Source organism: Eriocheir sinensis, chromosome 26 (genome assembly GCF_024679095.1).
Source record: "Eriocheir sinensis breed Jianghai 21 chromosome 26, ASM2467909v1, whole genome shotgun sequence".
In the NCBI taxonomy this organism is placed as follows: Eukaryota; Metazoa; Arthropoda; class Malacostraca; order Decapoda; family Varunidae; genus Eriocheir; species Eriocheir sinensis.
Window position 1 is genome coordinate 10,260,934 of NC_066534.1, and position 22,500 is coordinate 10,283,433.

At 46.1% G+C, this 22,500-nt stretch overlaps 2 protein-coding genes across 14 annotated transcripts in view; one reads left to right on the forward strand and one right to left on the reverse strand.

The window, feature by feature from the left end:
• The window catches only part of LOC127003748 (uncharacterized), a 107,828-nt gene that overhangs the window by 46,324 nt on the left and 39,004 nt on the right, over window positions 1-22,500 (reverse strand). For 3 of the 12 annotated variants that reach the window (XM_050870747.1, XM_050870752.1, XM_050870746.1), the window contains exon 4: window positions 6,738-6,801. The exons of 2 other annotated variants lie outside the window; for them this stretch is intronic. In XM_050870747.1, the coding sequence (XP_050726704.1) occupies window positions 6,744-6,801 (58 nt within the window). In that variant the 3' untranslated portion in view covers window positions 6,738-6,743. Of the gene's footprint in view, window positions 1-6,108; window positions 6,254-6,737; window positions 6,802-7,057; window positions 7,132-8,062; window positions 8,195-10,359; window positions 10,518-22,500 lie in introns of those variants that run through there. 7 more of the 12 variants (XR_007757380.1, XM_050870751.1, XM_050870743.1 and 4 more) reach the window with 7 other exon arrangements.
• Window positions 20,534-22,500, forward strand: part of LOC127003750 (uncharacterized) — a 4,727-nt gene continuing 2,760 nt past the window's right edge. Inside the window, exon 1 of one of the 2 annotated variants that reach the window (XM_050870753.1) lies at window positions 20,534-20,688. In XM_050870753.1, the coding sequence (XP_050726710.1) occupies window positions 20,563-20,688 (126 nt within the window). In that variant the 5' untranslated portion in view covers window positions 20,534-20,562. Of the gene's footprint in view, window positions 20,775-22,500 lie in introns of both variants that reach the window. The other variant, XR_007757382.1, reaches the window with a different exon arrangement.

Below are 22,500 nucleotides of genomic sequence, written 5' to 3' on the forward strand. Positions count from 1 at the left end.
AGTCTTCTGTTGCCACCCGCCTCCGTGAACTTCTCTCCAAAGAAGAGTTGGGTAATGAGAAACCGACGGACCTCCTACGCTGCATGAAGCAGCTGCTCGGCGACAAGTACCAGTCTTTCGACCCTGTCTTGTTCAGACAGCTGTTTTACCAACGTCTGCCCCCTGCTGTCCAGCGCAGCCTCTTTAGCGTTAAGGACGACCTGAAGCCCGACGCCATTGCCAAATTAGCAGACGAATTCATGGCAACTCTACCTGGACCACTAAATTCTTCAGTGTCTTCCGTCGCCTCCGAAAGGACCACTCAATTTGACGAACTCGTCAAGCAAGTCTCCCTGTTCGCGACGAAAGTCACCTCTCTTGAGGAGCGGCTCGATCGCCGCCGCTCTCGCTCCCCCACTCCTCACCGACGTCGGCGCCGCTCCCGTTCGAGAAGCCCAGGACTCTGTTGGTACCACAACAACTTCGGCGAGAAAGCCACGAGGTGTACCACCCCGTGCACTTACAAGGCGTCAAACTCCAAGGACGAGCACTAGTGCAGCATAGCGCTCGTCACCAACCCTCGGCGCTGCTCCACCTTCATGATTGCCGTTCCAACACTAAGTTCCTGATTGACACCGGCGCTGATGTCAATATTATCCCAGCAACCGCCAGTCAGCAAACTCTACCTCCACTCTTGCACCTGTACGCCGCCAACGGTACCAAAATACCTGTCTACTCGCGACACACCATGCAAGTGGATCTTTACCTACGACGTTGCTTTGAATGGACCTTCTACGTCGGGAACGTCTCGCAGGCAATCCTCGGAGCTGACTTCCTAAGGCACTTCAACCTCTTAGTCGACGTCAAAGGACGGAGGTAGGTTGACCCGCTCACTTCCATCTTCTCCAATGCTCAACCAGAACCAGGTGACAGCTCGCAACTCGCCGTCGTTCACAAGGACCACCAGTTCGCTGCCCTGCTCAAGTCCTTTCCCACGCTGACACAGCCCTATTCAGCCAGCGTGCCCGTCAAACACCACGTTACGCATCACATCGAGACTACAGGACCTCCAGTACACGCCAAGGCCCGTCGCTTAGCTCCTGAACGCTACCGTCAAGCCAAGGCCGAGTTCGAGTCTCTGTTGCGTCAAGGTATTGTACGGCCCAGCAGCAGCAACTGGTCATCAGCCCTCCACGTCGTCCACAAGAAGAACGGCGTCATACGTCCCTGTGGAGACTACCGAGCCCTTGACTCGCGCACTAAGATGGACAGATACCCGGCGCCAAATATCCAGGAATTCTCGTCCCAACTTGCCGGTTCCACCATCTTTTCACGTGTGGACCTCGTCAAGGCCTTTCACCAGATTCCAGTCCATCCTGACGACATACCGAAGACTGCCGTCATCACGCCCTTCGGTCTCTTTGAATACGTCAGGATGCCGTTTGGACTCATGAATGCGGCCCAGACCTTTCAACGCTTCATCGACGAAGTTCTCCGCGGCTTACCCTTCTGCTTCGCCTACATAGAGGATCTACTCATCGCTAGCCCGGATGAAGCCTCTCACAAACAGCACCTTCACCAGGTCCTCACCCGCTTGCAAGACTACGGAGTACAGATCAACGTGGACAAGTCTGAGCTCGGTGTTACTTCCCATACCTTCCTGGGCCACACTGTTACTCCAGAGGGCATCGCTCCACTCAACTCAAGAACTGAAGCCATCCAGTAGTTCCCGAAGCCGTCCACCCAGCGCCAACTCAAGGAATTCCTGGGTATGGTTAACTTGTACAACCGCATCGTCCCACACTGCTCTCTCATGCTCCAGCCCCTCTACGCCATGGTGAAGCCCTGCAAGCGTGGCCAGTCTGTCACTCTTGCCTGGACTCCGGACGCTGACGCCGCCTTCCTCGATGCTAAGAAGGCTCTCAGCGACACAGTCATGCTGTCCTTCCCTGCCCATGACGCGGAGATCTCCATAGCAACAGACGCCTCCGACACTGGGACTGGTGCTGTCCTACAATAGTTTGTCGACAACGCCTGGAAGCCGATCGCCTTCTTCTCCCGTAAGCTCTCCAAATCTGAAGCCAAGTACAGCGCTTACGACCGGGAACTTCTCGCCATCTTCAAGGCTGTCAAACGTTTCCGCTACTTCATTGAAGGCCGTCGTTTCCACATGTTCACCGACCACAAGCCCCTCACTACAACCTTCCACGCCAACTTCGCCACATGGACTACATCTCGCAGTTCACCACTGACATCCGGTACATCAAAGGTGCAGACAACGCTCCAGCTGACGCCCTCTCCCGCAACATTACCGCTGTGCCGTCCTCTTCACTTGATTACGCCGCCATAGCCGCCGATCAGTCCGGCGACGCAGAGCTGGAGAAGCTTCTGGACAACCCGACGCTTAAAGTGAAGAAAATCACACTCCCAGGCACCAAGGTCACTCTCTACACTGACGTCTCCACGGCCACCATCCGTCCCTACCTGCCACAGCGACACCGCTACCAGGCCTTCCGTCAGCTTCACGACCTCTCTCATCCTGGCATTCGAGCCTCGCAGCGCCTGATGACGTCCCGCTTCATTTGGGAGGGAATTAACAAAGATGTCAGACTATGGTCCAAAACCTGCACTGACTGCCAAGCCTCCAAGGTAACGCGACACACTCACTCTCCACCCGGCACCTTCACGCCCGTCACGGAGAAGTTCGACCATGTCCACATCGACCTTGTTGGTCCCCTGCCACCCTCCGCAGGCCACCGCTACATCCTCACCTGCGTGGATCGTTTCACACGCTGGCCCGAAGCCGCCCCCATCGCTGATATCACTACGGACGCCGTCGCCCACGCCTTCATCGCTACTTGGGTCTCCAGGTTCGGCGTCCCTCTCAGCCTCACCTCAGACCGCGGCGGCCAGTTCGAGGCTAACGTGTGGAACAAAGTTATGACCCTCCTCGGCATCCGCCGCTACAGAACGTCAAGCTATCACCCGCAGGCTAACGGCATGGTCGAACGCTTCCATCGGCAGCTGAAATCCTCCCTCATGGCCTCCACCCAACGCGACAACTGGTCCCTGGCTCTTCCCTTGGTCCTCCTCGGCATCAGGTCCTCCCTGAAGGAAGACCTGCACCACTCCTCGGCTGAACTAGTGTACGGCACCAACATCCGGCTCCCAGGCGAACTTCTGGCGCCCACACCTGACACCGCCCCCTGCGGCGTCCAGGACTTCGCCGCCCGCCTCAAAGGTGCCATGAGGAGCCTCCAGCCGGTGCAGCCTCGCTCTTCCCCGAAGAAGACCTTTGTCAACCAGGACCTCGACACTTGCACCCACGTCTTCGTGCACGTGGATGATATCCGGCGGCCCTTGCAGCAGCCCTACCAAGGACCCTACCGCGTCCTGAGACGGACCAGAGAGACTGTCACGATCGACAAACATGGTTCTCAGGACGCGGTCTCCATAGACTGGGTCAAGCCGGCGTACCTGCTGGCCCCAGACCAGGCGCCCCATCTCTCCGTCGCCGAAACAACACCGTCTGCGTCTCAGCATCCCCGCACTAGGAAGATATCGTTCCTTCTTTGAAGTCACTGGGGGGGGTTGGGGGGGGGGGGATATTTGTAGCAGTCGCCGCTCGAAACTTCGTGCTTCTTCCCCTCAGTGACACCAAGAAAACGAGTGCGGAAGCACAAGCTATGTATTTTGTTATTGTATTCCGTTGTCTTGTATCGCGTCTTCATTGTTAACTTTTCTTGTTCTCGTTAATCTTCTACTGTCCGTCCTCGTCCTGCTATACATTCTTTTTACACATTGTTCCACACACACACATCAACACTTATATCATCCACAAAGTACAGCATCCACACAAACGCATACACAAACAAAAACCTATTCTATGTGTTGTCCTTGTCGTAATGAGCTGTGTATGTTTTGTGCTTCCTCTTGCAAGAGGGAGCAATCTCCCCCCCCCCCCCTACCCAACCCCCCACTCCAGATGGATATTGAGTTTCTCTATCCGGAAACCTATTAGCACTTGAGAACACTCGCTACAACCAACAAAGCTACTCATTGGGATACACTGGGGTATCATTTGGGTACAATGGGGTATCATTCGAGCACATTCGGGTAAAAAGACACGCCCGAGGAAACATATGAATTTAAGGTTGTGTAAATTGTGGCGTATGAAAGTGAATTGTTAAGGATATTTCTATAAGGTCCTCACTGCCATGCACAATGTCCTAACTGCCATGTAACTATATCAGTTAGGTTAGGACTGTTAGAACGGTGTGCATGGTCATTATACCCATAGCTTGCAATACACTTACCTTATTCCTTAACAGTTATTATCCTTTTATACCCCACAGTTTCCACAATCTTCATTGGTTTCTTCGGTGGGCGTCTGTTTACCCCATCGAATGATATTCCAATGTACGCCAAGGAGGTTCTGAGTTCTGCCAGAGCGGTGCTAATTTACTAAGTCTTGTCCAAGTTTTTTTTTGTATGTGTAAAAATACGGGCATATTACATACTTACCTGATTTTACTTTCATTAAGCTGGGTTGGCAACCTCTCTTTTGGCCACTCATCTCTACATTCATTCACAGGAGAGGGGCATAGCGGGACGTTTTGTTTTGTTTTATTTATTCTTGCCCTTGAGCTTCTTCCTTTATTATAGAAACAAAAGATTATCCAATTCTGGCGCGGGACCCTGCTGCCACTAGTGACCACTCCCGCACGCTGACCATGGGAAGGGGGGGGGGGGGAGGTAGATACTGACTACAGCTGTTTAAAATGCAGACGTTCGTGCCCCGAAATAGACCTAAAATTGGGTGTTTAGGTTGAGTCGTTTAGGGGCTCGGTGGTTGAGCAGATTATCCTTGGAGGTGGTGGTTGGCAGTAACGAGCCAGGGCGAGGCGGTTCGAAGTTCGAACCCCAGTGCCGAGGTCACCGGCGTGACCTCAGGAATGGTGTCGAGTATTACACCCCAAACCTCAGGCCTCCCTGACTCATGACTCCAGTTAGGCGACGTGAAATAGTGGTAGAAATAGTAGTTAGTAGTAGTAGTAGTAGTAGTAGTAGTAGTAATAGTTTGAGGCACGTGTGGGCTTAGTTTTAAGCCTCCTTTAATAAAGAAAAATGCTACTACTACTGTTGCTACTTCTGCTACTACAACTATTATTAACCTTCTGCTACTATTGTATCTACTACTGCTGCCGCTACTAATGTAATAATGGTAATAAAATAATAATAATAATAACAAAATTAATGATACTACTACTACTACTACTACTAATAATAATAATAATAATAATAATAATAATAATAATAATAATAATAAAAATAAAGTGCCTCCGTGGTGTAGTGTTTAGCCTGGCTAGCTACGAACTCGAGGGTCGGGCTTCGATCTCGGCTTGGGCAGTCAACATGCAGTCCACCCATGGCAGCTGTTAATTCATACTTCCATTTGGGCCGGTCAATAAATGTGTAGCTAAGGAAACCTAGGAGAGGTAAACTTTGGCAATCCAGATGTCACACTTGCCCTATGTCCCAACACAGGCTGACGTGACGGAGACAACCACCGAGGTCACGCGCATCTTGGCATACGCCCCCAACTTTACCTAGTCATCATCTAGGCTCCTTCCTTCCCGTTTCATGCCAGCGACGGCCAGTGCCTAAGCTAGGGGGCTGCACAATAAGGGGAGGCTGAACTTTTATGATATGACGCAATGGGGATCCATCATTTTCATTCACATTTCCTCAACTTTTTGCTCGTGATTCCTGTGTTATATGGGTATCCTTTTCCCTAACTCACGGAGCAAGTAAATACTCTGTCATTTTAATGTAGTGACCATTTCAGTTTTTAAATAGTTTGGTTTCAGTCTTAAGGTCAGTAATATTTTCTGCATCATTATATAAATGTTATTAATTTATTTGACATAAAAATAGGTGCATTCATAACTTTAAACCCTTAAATATAAGAGTATACTATAGTCTTCCAAATATGTCGAGGCCGGTCTGGCGTAGGCTCCCGCGGGTCCTTTCCTCCCCTCTGCTCTGCCACACAGTCCCAACACCTATCTCTTCCTCTCATATGTAAGCTATAGGTAACATATGAGAGGAAAAAATAGGTGTTGGGACTGTGGGAGAAATGGACCCGCGGGAGCCAACGCCAAAACGGACTCGACAATTTGGTTTCACTATAAAATAAACCAGCCTCGTCTTGACCACAGACGGAAGGGTCCTCCCTGTGGTGCTGGCGTTCTCATGAGGGACGAGGCCGAGTCTGAAAAAAGAAGGAAGCAGGTAAATATGAGTTACTGAATTTCTATAAAGGCTGAATATGAAAAGAAGGAACTACTAAAAAACTGTTCCTATGAATTAGCATTGTATAATTATATATGAATCTGAATAGGTGCTTTTATAGTTTTCGTTAGTTTCTGCATGCATTTTTTTTTTTTACGTCTACGCCTATAGCGCCGGTAGGCTTGCTTGAGGGGTCTGGATGGTAGTCGGCCCCAGCTCGTATTGGCGCAGGCAGGTGTTTATAGTGGCGCCATCTTCTCTTGTGTTAATGTAAAGGAAAGTATACCTATAGTAATTTAACGAGATCACATCTAACTGATTCTCATCTAACGCGTGTTTTTGGTGCCTGTTGCTCGTTAGATGTGAGACCTTACTGCATCATTCTTTGGTATTGACATGGTCGAGTTAGAGAGTCGAGTACTGCTTCATATTACAGGGATGGCGTCTGGAGAGGAGAGACTCACCAAGTATTACATTGTTGGAATCTCCTCTATTTTGGGGATGAGCTTCGACACGTCCCGCCCGTTCCTGGAAATGAAACACCGTCATTACTGGAAGCAGATGTGCCCTCTGTAAGAATGTTTTGGGGTATGTTTCGGAATAAGGAAGAACACGCAAGAACATGCATATTTTGGAGAAATGCTCATTCAGGAAAAAAAGTATATTGACAGCAATGAGTCTCTCTCTCTCTCTCTCTCTCTCTCTCTCTCTCTCTCTCTCTCTCTCTCTCTCTCTCTCTCTCTCTCTCTCTCTCTCTCTCTCTCAGTTAGCTCAAAAGACTCACCTGGAGTAGCCTTCAGCGTCGTAGCCATACCAACAGCAAGGGACACGGTGGGGGAGGAAGCCCTTCAAGGCGAACTGTAAAAGAGGCACCTTGCTTAATTCTGATCAGCAATAGCAGCAGCAGCGGTTATAGTAGTAGTAGTAGTAGTAGTAGTAGTAGTACCTAGTAGTAGTTCTTTGATCCTATGGCCACAGAGGCCTGATCCTCGATGCATCCCACAGAAGAAATGAACAAGAGAAAACAGAACGTATGAAGAAGGAAGTATAGTTAGTATTCACGACGTCGGGAGGGATGGGACCAAGGTCGCAGAGCTTCCGCAAGACTCGCCGAAACAGTGGCGGATAAGAAACAGCAGCCGAGAAGCTATGTGGTCGCCTGGATCAGATGTAGGCTGTCCTCCCTCCTGAGATCAGCCTTGGTCTGCCTGAGAGGAACCAGGTCACCTGCACCCAAAACCACCCACATTGCTGACCTGGACTTTGAGGCGACGGTGGTTGATAGTCGTATCAACCACAAGCTTTGTTAGCTTAAGAACAATTTGTTTAATAATGTTTGTAATACTAAATAAAGATGGTTGTCGGCCACAGTCATTGGCGGGCTGGGGCCAATGAATTGCTTTGTGAAAGACTATGAGAAAAGATACCTCTCACAACGCAACTCTAATGGATGGAGGCAGTAGTGAAATTTTGAAAAATAGTAGTAGGAGTAGTAGTAGTAGTAGTAGTAGTAGTAGTAGTAGTAGTATGGGTGTTGAGGCCCTAATTCTCAAATATATCGGGGCTTACACACTCACGGACATTTGGAAGGCTTTCATAAAGGTTGTGCGTATTTCCATGGCTAGTCTTATGAGCCTAGTAACAGATTAACAAGACCAGGCTTCGGAAAAAACAACAACTCCTGAGAAACAGACTAATCTTCTCTCCGGCCTTGGGAGATATCTGTTATAAGAGTCGGAAGCGTCTGAGAATAACGAAACCAACTGTATTGTTCCGGAAGGTGACTCACATTATCATAAGTCTTCCTGAGGGGGTAGGGGCTGAGTTTACGCCTCTTACTCCTCAGCTGGGGCATACCGGTGGCGGTCTCCGGTAGTAGAGCCACCACCACCACTGCTATCGCTACCACCACCACCACGGCCTGTGGAAAATAATAGTAAAATAATTAGTATTAGTTGCTGTTGTTGTTTTTGTTGTTGCTATTGTTATTCTTTTTGTTGTTTTGTTTTGTTGTTGCTATTATTAATCTTTTTGTTGTTCTTGTTGTTGTTGTAGTTGTTATTTTCTATCGTTTTGTTGTTGCTTTTTTTGTGACCCAGTGGTGTAACGCATGATGATATTGAGAAGAGGCGAAACACTGGCCATACAGCTTTTGTTTTGGTTAGGAGCAGTAAATTGTATTAACTACAGCAGGGGTTGGGCCTGGGGTACATGTACCCCCAGTGTTTTTTTTTTCAATTTCCTCATTCTAGTAAGCAAAACTGTTATTTAAATTATATCATAAGTCTATACATACAGATTTCATTATAAACTAATATCAAAATATTACAATTTCATCGTTTTTTTTCTATCCTAATTTTTTAGGGGTACACGGGAACCTATAAAAATGCCCAAGGGGTACAGAGGAACAAAAAGGTTGGGAACCCCTGCTCTACAGCAAAGTCATCATCAGTAATAGTTTACTTTATACCGTGTGTGTGTGTGTGTGTGTGTGTGTGTGTGTGTGTGTGTAAAATTCACCACGGCCTGATCGCGAGTTGGACTCGTAATCGCCAGCAGGTACCCTCCCGACAGAGCAAGTGTTCATTTAGTCGATCTCTGGGTACTGCCAGGACCTCACACACCCCACACCCCATCCAGTAACCACTCCTGGTCAGCTGAATACCGCTGCCCTGGCAGACCGTGAAGCCTGGCAGCGCGCAGCGCTCTACTTGTTGCGTCACGAAGAGGTGTGTGTGTGTGTGTGTGTGTGCGCTCTGATTTCCCCCCCCCTCAGTAGCACTATCACAGTCTTGCCAAGTAACACAGACAGACACCCCCGCCACTTCATCTTCTCATCACAGAAGCTGAAACGGTATTACTACTCTACCTCATTTCACAACGGATTTGGGTGTTTGAAAACCCTTTAAAAATATCCCTTGGAAGCACTGATCTTCGTAAAAAAATTGAGTTTCGAAGAAAATAAAGAAAAGGTCTATGATAAAATTATATATATATATATATATATATATATATATATATATATATATATATATATTTATATATATATATATATATATATATATATATATATATATATATATATATATATATATATATATATATATATATACACACACACACACACTCAAGGTATTTAACTCGAGCTTTTGAATCACAATTATATTCGTGTATTGAATCGATCTTTGGACTCATAGTTAATCAAAAGCCTTCCTTTATAACTACCTGTCTCGTATATTAATTCTCCCATTAGTAAAGGCTTGCAATTCATCTTCGCTCACCGTCACGCTCCTATCATAGCTTCAACACATCTATAGTGACGATTTTGAAACTACACTGGTACTTTCAACTGAGCTTACTGCTAAAACTTAGAACTCCATCACCAACAATGATGATAATGATGATGATAATGGTAATAATAATAATAATGATAATAATAATAATAATAATAATAATAATAATAATAATAATAATAATAATAATAATAATAATAATATCACACATTGATGAGGGAGGGGGGGGGGGATAAACTGTCGACAATCCGTAATATAAGAAACTCAAGGAACGACTTTTGATAAGAGCTGAAGCTAAGCATCCCCCGCCCACACCTACACACACACACACACATATGGGGAGCTCCGTAGAGGTTAGCGCGCTCGACTCGCAACCAAGAGGTCCCGGGCTCGATTCCCGGGCGGAGTGGAGACGAATGGGCAATATCCTTTAATCCGTGCCCCTGTCCACTTAGCAGTGACTGGGTGTCGGGTGTCAGCCGGGAGTTGTGTCCCGCCTCCCGGGTGTGGGTTAGCTGGAGGCTTCAGTCAAAGATCCGTCACTTGTGAGCTCCAAGCTCACTCAGGGAAGGTTGGCGATCAAGAGTATATCGCGTCGTAAGGATAAACGCGTCTCGAAAGCAACAGCACAATAAGCTGTTGAATATCAGCAACACACACATTCGATGAATGGTCACTCATAAGTAACTCAGAATGGTTGCTACTAAAAAACGAAACACACACTCAATAAACCCGCTCATTCAGATGGATGCAACAGGCTTGAAGCCGTGGAGTTCGCGAACCAATCACTTACTTGTGTGGAGCTGACCATCACGACCACCGCGGAGACTGACGGAGAGAGAAATGTGCCTGCCCCGCCGCTGCCCCGCCACATATACCCTCCTGCCACCGCCGCATTGGCATGTAAAGTGTAGCCTCGCGATAAAACCAGTGTCTCCATTGATTGTCACTGCACGCGGTTGTGGTTGTCATGGCGTGTGGCATGAGAATGTGTTTCGTTCCCTACACCCTTGTTGCAGAGGGAGACATCGACAGACAGATTATAGGAAGACTTTGATATGTATGTATATATATATATATATATATATATATATATATATATATATATATATATATATATATATATATATATATGTATGTATATATATGTATGTATATATATGTATATTTTTTTTTACAACAAAGGAGGCAGCTCAAGGGCCCACAAAAAAAATAATAAAATAATAATAAAAAAGCCCGCTACTCGCTGCTCCTAAAGTAAAACAAAAGAGGTGGCAGAAAGGAAGATCAAATACAGGAGGAGAGGTGTCCTGATACCCTCCTCTTGAAAGAGTTCAAGTCGTAGGCAGGAGGAAATACAGATGAAGGAAGATTGTTCCAGAGTTTACCAGCTTGAGGGATGAAAGAGTGAAGATGCTGGTTAACTCTTGCATAAGGGGTTTGGACAGTATAGGGATGAGCATGAGTAGAAAGTCGAGTGCAGCGGGGCCGCGGGAGGGGGGGAGGCATGCAGTTAGCAAGTTCAGAAGAGCAGTCAGCGTGGAAATATCGATAGAAGATAGAAAGAGAGGCAACATTGCGGCGGAATTTAAGAGGTAGAAGACTATCAGTATGAGGAGGAGTGCTGATGAGACGAAGAGCCTTAGCCTCCACTCTGTCCAGAAGAGCTGTGTGAGTGGAGCCCCCCCACACATGAGATGCATACTCCATACGAGGGCGGACAAGGCCCCTGTATATGGACAGCAACTGTGCAGGGGAGAAGAACTGGCGGAGACGGTACAGAACGCCCAGCCTCGAGGAAGCTGATTTAGTAAGAGATGAGATATGAAGTTTGAAGTTTCCAGTTGAGATTTTGAGTTAAGGATAGATAGACCGAGGATGTTTAGTGTTGAGGAAGGTGATAGCTTTTGTGTTGTCAAAGAATAGGGGATAGTTGTTTGGAAGATTGTGTCGAGTGGATAGGTGGAGAAACTGTGTTTTTGAGGCGTTGAAGGACACCAGGTTCTTCTTGCCCCAATCGGAAATAATAGTAAGGTCTGAGGCTAAGCGTTCTGTAGCCTCCAGCCTTGAGTCGTTAAGTTCCTGAAGGGTGGGTCTTCTATTAAAAGAAGTTGAGTAATGCAGAGTGGAATCATCGGCGTAGGAATGGATAGGACAGTTCGTTTTGGAAAGAAGATCATCAATGAACAACAGAAAAAGAGTGGGAGATAGGACAGAACCCTGTGGGACACCACTGTTAATAGATTTAGGGGAAGAACAGTGATCGCCTACCACGGCAGAAATAGAACGGTCAGAAAGGAAACTGGAGATAAAGGTACAGAGAGAAGGATAGAAACCGTAGGAGGGTAGTTTAGAAAGCGAAGATTTGTGCCAGACCCTATCAAAAGCTTTTGATATGTCCAGCGCAATAGCAAAAGTTTCACCGAAACGGCTAAGAGAGGATGACCAAGAGTCAATTAAGAAGGCTAGGAGATCACCAGTAGAACGCCCCTTGCGGAACCCATACTGGCGATCAGATAGAAGGTCAGAAGTGGAAAGGTGCTTTTGAATCTTCCGGTTAAGGATTGATTCAAAAGCTTTAGATAGACAAGAAAGTAAAGCTATAGGACGGTAGTTTGAGGGATTGGAGCGGTCACCCTTCTTAGGCACAGGCTGTATGAAGGCATACTTCCAGCAAGAAGGAAAGGTAGATGTTGACAGGCAGAGGCGAAAGAGTTTGACCAGGCAGGGTGACAGTACGGAGGCACAGTTTTTAAGGACAATAGGAGGCACTCCATCAGGTCCATAAGCCTTCTGAGGATTGAGGCCAGAGAGGGCATAGAAAACATCATTTTGAAGAATCTTTATAACAGGCATAAAGGAGTCAGAGGGGGGATGAGTAGGAGGAAAATGCCCAGAATCGTCCAGAGTGGAGTTTTAAAAAAAAGTTTGAGAGAAGAGTTCAGCCTTAGAGATAGATGAGACGGCAGTGTTGCCGTCAGGACTGAGGAGTGGAGGGAAAGATGAAGAAGTGAAGTTGGAGGAGATGTTTTTGGCTAGATGCCAGAAGTCACGGGAAGAGTTAGAGAAAGCAAGGTTTTGACATTTTCTATTAATGAAAGAATTTTTGGTTAGTCGGAGAATAGATTTGGCACGATTTCGGGTAGAAATGTAAAGTTCATAATTAGCATTAGTTTGAAGGCTCTGGTACCTTTTGTGAGCTACCTCTCTATCATTGACAGCACGAGAACAAGCGTGATTAAACCAAGGCTTTTTATCGTGAGGAGTAGAGAAAGAACGAGGAATGTATGCCTCCATTCCAGAGACAATCACCTCTGTGATACGCTGAGCACACACAGAGGGGTCTCTATCCTGGAAGCAATAATCATTCCACAGGAAATCGGAAAAGTACATCCTCAGGTCGTTCCACCGAGCTGAAGCAAAATGCCAGAAGCATCGCCTCTTCGGTGGGTCCAGAAGGTGTACAGGAGCGATAGGACAGGATGCAGAAATAAGATTGTGATCGGAGGAGCCCAACGGAGAGAACAGTTTGACAGAATAAGCAGAAGGGTTTGAGGTAAGGAAGAGGTCTAGAATGTTGGGCCGATCTCCAAGACGGTCGGGAATACGTGTAGGGTGCTGGACCAACTGCTCTAGGTCGTTGAGGATAGCAAAGTTGTAGGCTTGTTCACCAGGATGGTCAGTGAAAGAGGATGAAAGCCAAAGCTGGTGGTGAACATTGAAATCTCCTAGGATGGAGATTTCAGCGAAGGGAGAGTGGGTCAAGATGTGCTCCATTTTAGAATTCAGATAGTCAAAGAATTTTACATAGTTGGTCGAGTTAGGTGAGAGATAAACAGCACAGATGTATTTAGTAATAGAATGACAATGAAGTCTTAGCCAGATGGTGGAAAATTCAGAAGAGTCAAGGTTGTGGGCACGAGAGCAAGTGATGTCGTTGCGCACGTAGGCGCAACATCCAGCTTTGGATTGAAATTTAGGATAGAGATAGTAGGAGGGAACAGAGTAGAGATTGCTGTCAGTAGCCTCAGAAACCTGTGTTTCAGTAAGGAAGAGAAGGTGAGGTTTAGAGGAGGAGAGATGATGTTCCACAGAATGAAAATTAGAGCGAAGACCGAGAATGTTGCAGAAATTGAGAAGAAAGAGGTTCGAGGAGTTATCAAGACACCTCTCGGGTCGGCAGCCAGAAGGGGAGTCCTCCCTGGGGGAATTTGTGGTCCCCCCCCCAGTCGGGGACTCCGAGGCTTGGTGTATGTGCGCCATTTTGAAATTTTAATTTTGGGAGAAGGTGTATATGTTGTGTGAATGTAGTGTGGTGTGGATAAAGAGAGGATCTGTCTTTAGAGAGCATGCTGAACTACTCTCCGGTGTTGGTGAGACAATAGGGAAACGGTTAGTGAGGACATGGGAAGGGTCTTTGGAGGGCTTCAGCTCCCTTCTCACCTCCCATATATACCTCACCGGGAGTGGCTTGCGCCCGTTCGGTAGGTGTATGTTTATATGTATGTATGTATGTATGTATGTATGTATGTAGGTGGGTGGGTATGTAGGTGGGTGGGTAGGTAGGTAGGTGGGTAGGTCGGTAGGTAAGTGGGAAGGTAGGTGGGAAGGTAGGTTCACGTCGGCCTTCAGTGGCGAGAGGAGGCTCCCTCATCCCCCCCGCCCCCCTCAGAACGCATGGGACTGGCTATGGGTGGGTGCGGCGTGGACAATGGGAAGGCATGAGGAAGACAGTCCTTGTTCCTACTCTGGCTGTGGATAATAATCACTATTCCCGCTGGTATTGTGGTTTCCTTGCTCACCCTTGTTACTCTGACCTCTCTCTCTCTCTCTGTTACAAGTCTCCGTATAGAGTATTGTAGACAATAAATCCGAGGTACTAACTCTTCCCCACTCGCTAGCTCGAAATTTTGTGGGCCAACGTTTTTAGCCGAATATATGTTCCGAAACGGAATTTAAACGGATTTTTATGGTATCTTCAAAATCCTCATACGTCTTTTAGTTCCCGAGTTACACCGAGAAAACTGTATTTTTTTTTCTCTCGTCAGAGTAGCCTAACAAATAAAAATCGCTCAAAGCTCCTCATCTACGTTCCTTAGAAAGGTTGCCATGCCATATGTTACTATTAAGAAACTTATCCCAACAACTGACGCTCCCTAATTTGACGCAATTTCATCGAAAACTTTACTTTTAATTTTTTTTAATTTTTTTTTTTTACTTTTAGGACGCGTTTCGCGTCATCGTCCGCCAGAACCTTTTACCCTTGATGACACGAAATGTGTCATCGTGCGCGAGAGGGTTAAATAAGTCAGATTTATCTCAAATTCACTGTCTGGGCAGACAAATATTCGGAAAAGAGAAGGCAAACCAGTTTGTATATATATATATATATATATATATATATATATATATATATATATATATATATTTATATATATATATATATATATATATATATATATATATATATATATATATATATATATATATATATATATATATATATATATATATATATATATATATATATATATATATATATATATATATATATATATATATATATATATATATATATATATATGCTGTATATTCACGTCCTTATGGATATCTTCTTGTTGATTTGGGTATAAATACTCCTGAATCCCTAGTTTCGCTCAACTCTCCCTTCCATCATACCTTTCTCCCTCCCTCTTCTCTCTCCTCCCCCCTCCCTCCCTCTCCTTCCCTTTCCTTCCCTCGTGTTATTAAATAAGTCAGATTTATCTCAAATTCACACTCTGGGCAGACAAATATTCGGAAAAGAGAAGGCATACCAGTTTGTAGATATATATAAATATGCTGTATATTGGCGTCCTTATGGATATCTTCTTGTTGATTTGGGTATAAATACTCCTGAATCCCTACAGTTTCGCTCAAACATTGTTGGAGAGCCCCCAGGCGAACGCGTATTCCAATGGTGAACTCCAGGAAAAAGGAACTCCTACACGTTCTATACTCCCAACATAACGAACCCTATGGTTTAAGCTCTCAGCTACTTCTGATCTTACTCTCTTAAACCTTTGCAGCTGCTTTCTTAACCCTTCGAAGTCCGCCTTCCTGAAGTCAGGTATTAAGTGTTGTTTCTGCCGACTCTATCCTCCCATTTAATATTAAATCTAATCTCCTTATGATCACTGTTACCTGATGAATCCCCAACCTCAATGTTGCTTATTATGTCCTCTCTATTAGTTAACAACAAATCAAAAATATTTTCTTCCCTCGTTGGTGTTCTAATTAACTGCTTAATGAAACTATCCTGCGGCAGGAAATGAAAAAGAACCATGCAGCATGGAAAAACTGCATGGATATTTGTGTGCCTGTGAGAACAAGGCAATGCTTGCTGAGCACCCAATGATGATCACAAGACTAAGATTCCCACCCGCGGGATATACTGTGAAATTTATTAACCATGCTAAAGCATAGGAGCCATCTTATTTACCATTCCATGACTTTGAGAGTATTCTCGTAGAGCCTTCTTCGAACGAGTGTAAAGAGACATCACTTTGCCATAGCGTATGCTTACATTATAGTGAATAGAAACGGAGAAACAGTAGAAAGCGGATCCTATTGTGGAAGTAATGCTGTAAACCATTTTATTCTTACAATGCAGCGTTCATGGAAGAAGTAAAATTTTTCTAAAGGCTACAATAAAATCAATATGACCGATGAAGATACGGCACGTCACAATGAACAAACTCACTGTCTTCTCTGTAAATACGGGTTTTCAAAAGGTAAAGGAGTAAAACATCATGACCATGAAAAATCAGGAAACAATTACATTGGAGCTTATTGTAATAGATGCAACCTTTAAATGAAAAATCACAAATTGCAGCTCACTCTCATTGCACATAATGCGGATTACGACATGTTGTTAGTCCTGCGTGAATTAACGCTACCTGACTTGAAAATCAAACTAAGACCAAAACATTCAATTCACAAATACCATGAAGTCATCATAAATGACTTGAGATTTATTGACTCGTATGTCTCTATGTCTGGTTCACTCGCGGCTTTAGCGAACCAGTTCATCAGCAATGGGAACGAACCCATATACACATAACAGATGTTGAAAGATGTGCCAGCACCTGCGTTACCATTATTGATCAAGGGAAAGCATTTTTTTTTGTTATGACTATATGGATTCGATGGAACGACTTTCTGAGACACGTCTTCCATCCCGCGAAAAAATTTTCAATTCGCTTCAAGAAGAAAGAGAGAAGTTTGAGAGAGAAGGGAGAGAGAGAGAGAGCGAGAGGGAAGAGATGGATGTTGAAACAAAGAGGCCTGTTGTGCTCCCATATCTCCCCTACAATCTGTCGTGTCAACAAAATTCAGAGGTGTCAGGGGTCAAAACAAGGTATCGTTGCCAAAAGTGGTCAATCTGCCTTCTTTTAATTATTGCGGGAGAACGGTAAATATTTATAATGGAAATAAAATACCAGTGACCTTATATTGATATTGGAGGCCTACCAAGGAAATCTCAGGTCTCAAGCAGGCCTAACCTGCGATCAGTTTGTCATTCCGTGACGTCACACCAAGACGTTTTGGGGCCGAGACTAACGCCCCTTCCTCGCCCTAGGTTGTGGGAGCGAGCTCATTCTCATGGTCGACATCGCCCCTTTCAGGTGAGGAAAGAGCCGTTCACGGTGTTCAACTCACTTTGGCTATAATACTATAACTGAGACTGGGATTCTCACGAGCGACATCGCCCCTTTCAGGTGCGCCAAAGGCAAGCCTGAGAGATGGGAAGCTGGGCGTCGGCCAGACCAAGGCCAACATGCAGCAGTAAACACTTTTGAAGCTGCGTTGTGGGGGATTGACTGTGGCAGGGTGTATGAAGAGAGGAAGGAAGGAGAAGGCCAAAAGGGTGGTATGTGGGTATTATTCTAGTGTTTGCCCATACTCACCCCTCGCAACCAAAAATGGCTAGGGGGCCATTGAGACTTCGGGGAGTGCGGTGGTAAACATGAAATGCGTCGCAAATGCATAGTTTTTGAGTTATGATTGGTTGAAAAATACCCTAGATGTAGGGAAATTCCTTACAATTACTTAGATGTAGGGAAATTTCATACATTCCGGTTTTTTTTTTACAACGTACGGAAACCAGGCAAGGTAAATATTGAAAATCACTCCGCACCTCGAAAATACGATATTACGCCTCCATATTGTACTTAAGGGCATATTATACATACGGACGATGTGTTTACATGGCGACGCCATTGCAATATGAGCAGCGTTGCCAACGATCCGGTTAGCAATGAAACGCTAGGTGAGACCAGGTCCACCACGCGTGGTTATTTATTTATTATTTATTTTTTTTGGAACACGCACCTTTACCTAATACTATTTCCGATGGTACGTTAGGTTAGCGATGGTACACTTAGTTAGCCATTAGCCCACGCATGTGAGACCAGGTCCACCACGCGTGGTTATTTATTATTATTTTTTTTTGGAACACGCACCTTTACCTAATACCGTTTCCGATGGTACGCTAGGTTAGCGATGGTACGCTTAGTTAGCCATTAGCCCACGCATCAGGTCCACCACGCGTGGTTATTACTTTTTTTTATTAGAACACGCACCTTTAAGAGGGGGGCTGCGCCCCTTGGTTAGCAAGCAAAGAAGCCGAATTAATCCCCTTCCCCAACGATCTTGGGGGACCTGCGTGAACTCGGTGTATTTGGGTGGGGGAGCATATTTAAACTACTCCAACCAAACTTTACGGCCTGACGGTCCGCCCAAGGCTTCTTCCCGGTGGGGCCTGATGGTCCACCCAAGGCTTCTTCCCGGTGGATCCTGATGGTTGGCCCAAGGCTTCTTCCCGGTGGGGCCTGATGGTCCGCCCAAGGCTTCTTCCCGGTGGGGCCTGATGGTCGGCCCAAGTCTTCTTCCCGGTGGGGCCGGTCGGCCCAAGGCTTCTTCCCGGTGGGCCCTGATGGTCGGCCCAGCCCGTTCTGGCGCAGGCGAGTGTTTATAGTGGCGCCATCTTGCATTGGCTCATGCTGCCCTCCCGGAGCTCATCTTTAATCCTAGAATCTAGAGTCTGGGTTGATAGGTGGTCTTCTGGACAGCATGTGGATAGTTTTAAGCCACTCGGCGGCGGCTGAAAAATCCCAGCTTGGTGGCGGGGATTGAACTCGCGTCCTCCTGAACGCGGCGCCGTCACTCTAACGACTCAGCCACCGCCTCCCCAAATTACTACTACTACTACGACAAAATACCATGCACCACCACTAACATCAAGGACAGCAAACAGAAAAAACAATTGCACGTTAAAAGGTAAGAAAGGGCCAAGGTATGGAAGGGAAGGGACGAGGAGAGAAAGGGAAAGGAATAGAAGGGAAGGAAAAGTAATGGATCGGTAGGCCTAAAGATTGGAAGGTATGGGAAAGGAAGAGGAGAGAGAAAGAGGACCGGATGGAAGGGAAGAAATAAGAAGGTATGGGATAGGAAAAGGGGAGAGAAAGAGGAACAGATGGAAGGGAAGAAATGAGAAGGTATGGGAAAAGAAGAGGGGAGAGAAAGAGGAACGGATGGAAGGGAAGAAATGAGAAGGTATGGGAAAAGAAGAGGGGAGAGAAAGAGGAACGGATGGAAGGGAAGAAATGAGAAGGTATGGGAAAAGAAGAGGGGAGAGAAAGAGGAACGGATGGAAGGGAAGAAATGAGAAGCGATTAGTCGTTGGGGAATGAATCGCCCGAAGCAGACTGAAGTGATGATGCCCTGCCCTAACTTTGCTAATCAGCTTCGCCCCGTTCCGATAAAATCCAGTCTTTATATTCTAGATTAACTTACATGTCGTAGGTAGAGGGTACTTAGAGTGTCAGTATACATAATTATGCCTTTGGTAATAAATGCCTATGCAGAATCATAGTACTACTGTAATCAATTTTGTGTAAAGACAATGATCACTCCGTGAGACTGAATCGAGGCCTATTACCTGCATAATCCGTGAAAACCAACTCCGGCTATGCGGGTATGTGGCACGCTACCCATAACTCGGACCTGGGTTGTTTCTGTAAGATACAGTATATCGAGTGGAGGAGGCCAAGGGGATGCCCACAGAGCTCGTGGCTTGAGCAAGTCGATGGATTCTGCCATGTGGTACTGATGATAGGAAATTGGTATGCATGGAGATTTGTCAAGAGGACCCCCAACACAACGCGGAAATGGCGTCATAAGGTGAGCAAGGCGACGCAACCTCCCGGTTTATACCCCTAGTGATTGATTGATACATTATCATTCCGGGTAAAAGTCCTCTCCAGCGTGTTCACTTTACATATGTTATTCACTTTCTCCGCCCAGCTTGGCCAGCTAGCTCGAAGTGCTTTTACTTGCCTCGCAGTCCCGCATTACAATACGTCCTTGGGGTAAACCATGTCTTCAGAGCGTGCTCCCCGCCTCCTTTTTTGTCTGCTGTCATATTAGGTGTGTGTGTGTGTGTGTGTGTGTGTGTGTGTGTGTATGTGTGTGTGTGTGTGTATGTGTGTGTGTGTGTGTGCGACATCACCATTGCACAACCTTTCAATTCTTTTCTTTTCGTGGTATCCAATAGTTACACAGTTACAGTCTCAACACTCGATGATAAATTATTTGAAAGTATAGTCGGTAGTTTCTTTTACAACACTCCTCTCCTTTCGCGTTTCCAAAATACCTTCTCACATATCCGAATAGTCATCTAGTTTAGCTTTCTATTTGCTTATTAATCGGAATACCTACCCACATCTGGTCTTACATATTCTCCTACTTTACCCTTCCAAATCCTCCGTTAAAGTATTATAAATGTTTTCACCAAGGACATATGGAATCGAGGCAGGGTGGACTGTGTGTGAGAAAGAAAGGCCACAGTCTTACATCATTCTTATCTGGCATTCATCTCGGCCACGCATTTATAAATGAAAGTGCTCTGGGAGAAGGGAGAAAGTTTTACCGCAAGGTGAAGGGAAGGTGCTGCATGGAGATCGCGAGGAAGAGGAGTGAAGGGGCAGCCACCTCGATCAGCGGATCTCGAGACAGTCAGTCCCTCCGAAGAGCAGTCATGGTGTACTGTGCCGTAGAGAAGGGCGCCGGTTCATTGTGGGTGAGGCATACTGTCTTGTGACCCTTTCTCCGCTGCAACCAAAACTCGAACCATACAAGAAGCGTTCGAGGAAAAAGATCCATGCTGTAGGTTTCATCCCAGTGTTTTAGCGTTCTTTTTCGGGATGCCCTTATTTGTTGAGCTGCATTTCTCGCTGAAAGAGAAACGTTCCATAGCTTAACTTGGAGGTGACAGCTTTCAATGGCCTTTCTCTTGCTTTCACCAATAAGTCAGTCCATGCACGGGGCAATGTAGTCGAGGCGCATCGGAGAGCCGCTGTTGTGCTTCCTCTTAAGGAAAATTAAGAAAAAATCCTGTTCACGGCATAGCAAAAATATACAAATATAAAAAGCTGCGGTATACTCTAAACACTGGTACTGCACCTCCGAGGCAGCTTGAAACAAGAAAAAGAGCAAGAGCGTGTGTCGGCCGCCCCTGTGACGCGTGGCTTCTAGGTTTTCTTTTCGTCAAGGGGTCGATTTTGTCCCTTTCTCAGATATTTTATTTTTACATTTGAATTCTACTATATTGTTCCTTTCATGTCGTTGTTTTATTCAACGGTACACATAAAAACCTTGTGACCTGCTCGAATTAAGTTCCCCTGTGACAGTGTGGACGATTCCTTGTCGCCATAGCCTAGATGGCGCAATCAGATGACCTTGAGGGTCTTGTCTGTGTGTCAGTTGCACATGTTTATCGGTTGTGGACAAACAACACACGCTCTGACTAACTACGCCGGACATTTCCTCTGGCAGAATGACAAGAGTATGCATGAACAACGCAGGCAACACTACGCCGCACTCCCGGCAGTGACTGCGTAATTAGTATGATGTGTGTGTGTGTGTGTGTGTGTGTGTGTCATTCACCGTGGTCTGATCACGCGATGGACTCCTTATTGCTGGCCAGAGAACCTTCCCAGAATGAGCTTGGACCTCAAGTGACATCTTTGGGTACGGCCAATACTTCACATCCCCACCCACCCTCGGGAGCCGGGATACAACTTTCATTGCTGGGTGGGCAGTGGAGACTCCATCCGTCTCCGGGAGTCATTCCCGGAACCTCTTGGTTATGAGCCGAGCGAGCAAATCACTGCACTACAGAGCTCTCTCTCTCTGTGTGTGTGTGTGTGTGTGTGTGTGTGTGTGTGTGTGTGTGTGTGTGTGTAATTCAGTACGGCCTGATCACGTGTTGGACTCGTACTCGCCAGCAGGTAAGCAAGTGTTCTTTATCATCGATCTATGGGTACTGCCAGGACCTCACACACCACACACCCCATCCCCCTTGCTCAAGTGGGGACAGTAACCACTCCTAGTCAACGGAAAGAATCCGGCCTGAGCGGGCTCGAACCGCCCTGTCAGACCGTGTGTGTGTGTGTGTGTGTGTGTGTGTGTGTGTGTGTGTGTGTGTGTCCTATGAGCTAAAAGGATTTATTGTGAACATTTATGCTGATGACAGTAAGGGTTACAAGATGGCTTATCAGCTCACTTCAACAACCGGAGAGATTATGTAATTCTATTTGGATTATTATATCTCTTGGGAAAAGAAAGATACTGCACAAGAAACGTCATTACAGAAGTCATACAACAGCGGGGGGAAATCTCTGAGCAGTCTCAAACATACCCAAAATAAGGCTACACATTATGGGTACGTAACGGGAAAACTGATTCAATTGCATTATTAAGGCAGAACTGTTAGTCTTGACTATTCCTTCCAAGAGAGGTAGTCTAGGTCCGTCTCAGCCTGTTCCAAGGAGGCTGAAGCTCTCCCTAACTAGATCACTAATAGATTACAGTTCAAATATCATAACGGATC